We start from the raw sequence: 6,000 nt of genomic DNA, 5'->3' as shown, positions 1-6,000 counted from the left end.
CGCCGGGAAGGCGGCGCGCGCCGTCATGGCGCTGGCGGAGGCGGCGCTGCGGAGGCAGCTGGGCAAGGTGCGCGCGCTCGGGGGGAGGGGAGGGGGCGCGGGCGGCGCTGAGGGAGGGGGAGGGAGCCGGCGGGACAGGGAGCGCGGGGCTCCGGTGGGCCGGGAAGGGCGGCCGTGTCCCGGCGGTGGCTGCCCAGGGACTCCCCTCCCTCCCCGTCCTGTCCTGTCCCGCCCCGTCCCTTCGCATCCCGGTGCCTGCGCTGTCCTGCTGCAGCCGAGTTTTAAGTTGCCCCGCGCATCACTTTATCCCCATGGTTCGCGGCGTGCCTCGCGACTGAAACCTTACTCTTCCCTCATCGGAAATTGATAACTCTCCTTTTTTCTGGTGGCATTCCCCGCGTTAGCGCCTCCACGCCTGAGGAGCACAGACGCGTTGTTGTAGCATCCCTCTGAGCGTTTTAATTTCCATGCGAGAAACTGAGCTGGGCGTGTTCAAGCTTTGGGCATGCCAAATACTTTTGGGTGTGAAATGAGGAAGGTCTGTATCTGAATCACCTCGTGAATCCTGTGATCTTTAGAAGAGGACAAGCTATTTTATAGGAATGCCTCGTTTTGTATTACGAATAGAAGGAGGCCAGCTGGGGAAAGATGACTTTGGTTTCACAACCAGATGTGTATCAACGCCTCCAAAAAATGTCCTAAGTTGTGTAGACATTCATAATTAGGGAACATTGGATTTTAACTTTATTTTGTTGTATTGCTGCATGACTTTGCAGAATCCAGTGATCGGGACAAGCTGACTAAAAGGTATTTCTTGTCAGCAGCTCTGTGTTTTCCTGTAGACAGTAGAAGATAACTGTGCCATGCTGTGCAATGCTGCCAAAGCTGTCACATTGCTGCCAGGGTGACAGACTGAAGAGAAATTCGATTTTATCGACGGTTTTGTGACAATTATTCCAGGGCACTGAGCAGCTCTTTAAGCCACTGTCAGGCGATGGTTTTGTTTGTTTAGGCAAGGGTTACAGAAAACCAGCACCAAGTTTCCCAAATGAGAAGCAGAGGATCTAATCTAGGAAATGGAAAATACTCTTTGTAACTTTGGGATGTGGGAAGATGCAAATCTCTTGGAAGTTCAGGTATTGGACTGGCTGTGCACAGTCTCCATGAAGCAGCAGTGATTTGTTTTCTCAGCTCTCAAGGACAGCTTAAAAATGAGAAAAAAAAAAAAAAGCTCCCAGAGGCTAATTACATACACGTTTGACACATTTGTGGAAAGCAAAATCTTAGTAAACTCTTTAGAATGTGTGTAGATGGATCTGAGTTTAACTGTGTCAGTAAGAAAATAACCTCCTTTTTCTAAGTGATTTATATTTTTATATTCTTTTTAACGTGTGCAGAGGAGACTAAATTTTACTAAACTTCTGCTCACATAGCTGTAAAGGGAATGAAATGGTATATAAGGAGTGATGTTCAGAATTTCATAACTCTTACGCAGCAACAGCAGACCTGCTGTAGTTTCAAAGCTTTTTTGTAATCATTTCTTTTTGATAATTTATTTCACATCAAAACTATTTATAATACAAAAAGTAATTATTACCTTCTCCTTTTCATGTTTCTGACTTCTATAGTGTCCTTTTCCCTATGTCTTGTACAGAAGCCTTTGAAGTGAAACTTTTTTCCTTATTTTTTTTCTCCCCCTTCTCAGTATAAGTTCAGAGACCTGACTATAGAAGAGCTGAAGAATGTTAGCAAGACCTACCCCAACTTCACATTCTCCATGAACACATACAGTAAGAAGTGATGTACTTACTCTGAACTATTTGTGGGGATTCTTACTTGCCATAAATGCAGGCTGTGTATAATAGAATTTGAATAGATTTCTGTTGTGTTCCTGTCTTTACATTGACTTGCAGTAAAATTTCTCATGCCACATTACTCTTCCTGAACGCTCTTCCAAGGATGCATACATACAAAAACCTCAACAACTCATTTACTTCATCTTACTTCAACTTGTCAGTAATTATAGAAGATTGATACTTTAAGTTCTTTTTATGTAACACCATTTTTCCCATCTTTCATTAGTGTATTGAAAGTATTTTGATGGTTTTAGCTTATTAGGGTGTGGCTTCCAGAATCCATCAGCCTGACTGGAAATTCCCGCAACATCAGAATTACCCGGTGCAAGGGGTTTTTCAGAGTAATGATGTGCTTAGTTGTACCAATGCAATTTAGTTAAAATTTCATTAAGAAAGTATTTTAAAATGTAGGGGGGATCTTAGTAATATTGTAGTCTTGTTTCTTCCAGGAAGAGTATATTTGATTTATAAAGAAAAATCACTGTTGTATATTTGTAGTTGTGGATGGGATTGCTTTGAAAGGAGTTGGTTGGTTTATTTTTTAATTGCCCTTTTAATTTCAGCCTTCAAGGATGGATCCCAGAAGGACCTCCTGAATTTTAGTGGCACTGTTCCAGTGAAATATGGTAAGGTAAATCAAACATAATTTTCTTGCCAGCTATGAATCTAAATGTAATATGTGGGTGCTGCCTCTTAACAGTTCATTGTGCAGTGTCTTCAAAGGGCTTTAGAAAGGATTTTGTATGAACTGGAAGAAGTCACTTCTACTGCACAAGCAAGTGTGCAAGTGATGAAATAAGGTGCTATTGATTAAGTCAGTTAACTGTTTAAAAAATGGTGTGGTTTAAGACTGTGTTGGCAAAGTCTTTGGTGCTAATGGAGCTTGTGTGAACTCTCTAAGACCTACACTTGTATAGACAGGGTCCAAAAATAACTTGTAGGCAATTTTTTATTTTCAACTTAAAGCCTTTGAAGTCTGATGCAAAGCTCTTTATAGATGCTTTTTTACACCAGGTGTTAAGTTATAAAATAAGTATGAAATAAATATATGAAACCTTTCTTTTCTGGGAAAAGGGGACACGTTGGCTGAGAGAACCCCTGGGAAGCAAAACAACAGAGCTTTATATTCCGAAAGGCACCATCAGTAGCACTTCAAGTTGATCCAGACAAGTCTGGTTTTATTAATTAGCCTAAGTAATATAAATATTTTCCAGTGTGAATCTGGAAGTGATCTGTCAGGCTTTTTTCCTTTGTTATTACAAAGTGTGAATCACATCACACACGACTGGTCTTTAGTGCCTCTTCTCAGTGAAGAAGTTAGTTATGGCTTTTATTTTGTGTTGGACAGGTAATTCCTATAACATACCTATTCATCTGTGGATCCTGGATTCCCATCCCTTTGCTCCCCCTATTTGCTTCCTGAAGCCGACTGCAAACATGGGCATTGCAGTGGGGAAACACGTTGATGCACGGGGCAGGATTTATTTGCCCTACCTGCAGAACTGGAACCATGTAAGAGGTGGAGTGGCTGACAGGGGAGGGAAGCGTTTGGGGAATACTGCGTGGTGTCACATGGAGCTTTCAGGTAGTCTGAGGCTTGTAAAGGCAGTTGGAAGTGATTTTCATGACAAAAGGGACCGATTCTTTTTCAAAGCAATGTAAGCCTCGTGATACTTTGTTGCTATGAATAGTGAGACCAGTTGAATATCCCTCAGGAAAGTTCAATGAAATTTTCTGCCTTTTGGGTATGTCTCTTTTGGCAAAACTCTGAAACAGCACACAGATTCAAAAGTCAGTGCTGTTGCTAAATGATTTTACGCACTGTATTAAATTACTCACTTAAATATGACTGCTAGGCCAGTAAAAATTGTTTAATGAATGCCACCTTTTTGAAATGAATGTGCTGTATTTTACATTATTGATACAGAAATTGCTAAGGGGACTTCTACTGACTTCACGGCAGGTTTTGCCTGGAGGAGGACTGAATTGCCAGAACTCTGGGCAGTTGAGCTCATCTAAGACTGAACTAACTTCACTTTAGCTAGGATTTGTTCCTTTTATAGTACTGGATATGGCTATATCAAAGGTTTCCACATATCCATGGATACCTTCAAAAACTACTATCAGTGGTAATTTCAATTTTAGAATTCCTTTCATTAAATTCCTTTTAATCAATACTCCTGTATGGAAAGGATCTTCTCATAGTGATTCTTTTCTCTCCCTTAGGTGTTTGTGTAAATATTAAGAATGTCAGCATTTATAATTTGATTAAATTTTATATGTCTCTCGCAGTTCACAGCTGATACCACTATAAGAAATAGCTGTTCACCTGTTTTGTCTGCTGTTTGTCTGCTGTATTTCAGCCTAAATCAACTCTCATTGGATTAATCAAGGAAATGATCGCAAAGTTTGAGGAAGAGCTTCCTTTGTACTCACTGTCATCTTCTGATGCAGACAGGCAATCAGAACTTCTCTCCTATATTGCAAAGATTACTGAAGGTGGGGATATTTTCCTGGACTCATTTTTAATGTTATTATAAAATGTATTCACTTATTGTCACTACTTGATGTCACAAAGAAACCTAAGGGTTTATATTTTACAAATTTTATGACCATAGTCTGTATGCACACTTGTAACAGCAGCAACGGAGTGCTCTTTTTGTGATATTAGTGTTTAGATTCTTGCTATTGTCATGCTCTTCTGTTTCTACTTAGTGAAAAAAACATTCCTGTCTAGAGAGGAATATTTGTTTTACACCTTGCAAGTTGTGATGGATTTTCTGTGGTCAGTCTTGACTGCTGTTTTGGAAAAAGTCTGTGTAACTTGATTTAACTCTGGCACAACCATGATCCTTTATGAAGTAGCAATACTTGCATTGATACACTGTGGACCAGCACCTAAGTTTCTTGTTTTATTTTAATTGCAGGAGAGACTGACATGAAATCAAGGGGTAAAACTGGCAGAAATGAAGGATGCTTTAATAAAATTACTGTTGTTGGAGCTGGAGATCTTGGCATTGCATGTGTACTAGCAGTTGCAGCAAAGGTACATAATTATTAAAAATAGCAAGAGACCTGATTAAGAGAGAGGATTCCAGTCTAGTTTTTAATATCTGACACTAAGGAATACCTTATCAGGTTTAACAACTGTCACTGCTCTTATAAATGAAAATCCTGGACTTGCCAATACGTCAAGCAATATAGCAAATTTATTAATTTGTTCAATAAAAGGTGAGCAAGTGTTTACAGTGCACTGGGTGCATTGAGGGTCTCTACCCTAAGCAACGCACAAATTCAGGTCTCAAGAGAGGTTAGTCTCTTATACCATTCTAGGCACTTTACTTCCTCAAATATTCAGTTATTTTTTACTTGCTTTTTCTTCATAATCAGTTCTTGGACATCTGTTGGGGAGGTGGTCTGAGATGGTCTTCTGATGTCTTCTTGGTCTCTCATCTTTCTCTTAAAATATCTTTTCCCATTAGTACTAAGCATATATTTTGTTAGTCAGCATATATTTTGCAAGCTTTCTTTCAATCATTTCACAACTTAAAGCTAACCTGTCTGAAAATACCTTCCCTCAGTTATTACAAAACTCAAAGTTAGCAGGTTTTAAAATGCTTTTGTAAAGCTTTTTAGCTCATGTTGGTTTTCCCTTTTTAAGTGATTACAAATTTTTCTTAAAACTAATTTATAGTTGATACAAAGGATAACTTTTTAAAGCTTAAAATTTTGTTGTTAGAACAAGCTGTTATCTAAAAGCTTATTGTTATGTAATTAATTTGTTAAACTTTACTTCCATGCTTTATTTTAACTGATTTTCAAAACTTTTCTTTGTAATAATCCCATGGCCTCTGTCTGCACATTGCATAGTGCATACAGACAGACATAAATACATGAGTGCTATTTGATTGACACAAATCACCACTTAATTTCTCGCACTGCCTAGGTCATTTGTTTCTTCAGTTAACTTATGGACATTCAGGTCCATAAGAGGTGTTCATTTTCTGCCCTGGTTTCTCAGTCAGCTTTTTTGATTCAAAGGGTTAAATATTGAATTCACTTAGTTTGAAAATCCCTAAAGGATTCTTGTCTCAACAGTAGCTTCTCACAATAGGGATCTCCTAGTTCCCTGGAAAAAGGTAGT

General features: G+C 39.2%; 1 protein-coding gene across 2 annotated transcripts in view; it reads left to right on the top strand.

Moving 5' to 3' along the window:
* Nucleotides 1-6,000, top strand: part of UEVLD (UEV and lactate/malate dehyrogenase domains) — a 19,231-nt gene continuing 13,231 nt past the window's right edge. For both annotated transcript variants that reach the window (XM_005522320.3, XM_088058337.1), the window contains exons 1-6: nt 1-67; nt 1,706-1,790; nt 2,420-2,482; nt 3,205-3,368; nt 4,220-4,355; nt 4,784-4,902. In XM_005522320.3, coding sequence (XP_005522377.3) covers nt 26-67; nt 1,706-1,790; nt 2,420-2,482; nt 3,205-3,368; nt 4,220-4,355; nt 4,784-4,902 — 609 coding nt within the window. In that variant the 5' untranslated portion in view covers nt 1-25. The remainder of the gene's footprint in view (nt 68-1,705; nt 1,791-2,419; nt 2,483-3,204; nt 3,369-4,219; nt 4,356-4,783; nt 4,903-6,000) is intronic.

Source organism: Pseudopodoces humilis, chromosome 7 (genome assembly GCF_049639895.1).
Source record: "Pseudopodoces humilis isolate 2021_Gansu_Grassland_sample_001 chromosome 7, ASM4963989v1, whole genome shotgun sequence".
Lineage (NCBI taxonomy): Eukaryota > Metazoa > Chordata > Aves > Passeriformes > Paridae > Pseudopodoces > Pseudopodoces humilis.
The sequence above is the reverse complement of the archived record's forward strand: the minus strand, read 5'-3'. Positions and strand labels throughout refer to the sequence as shown.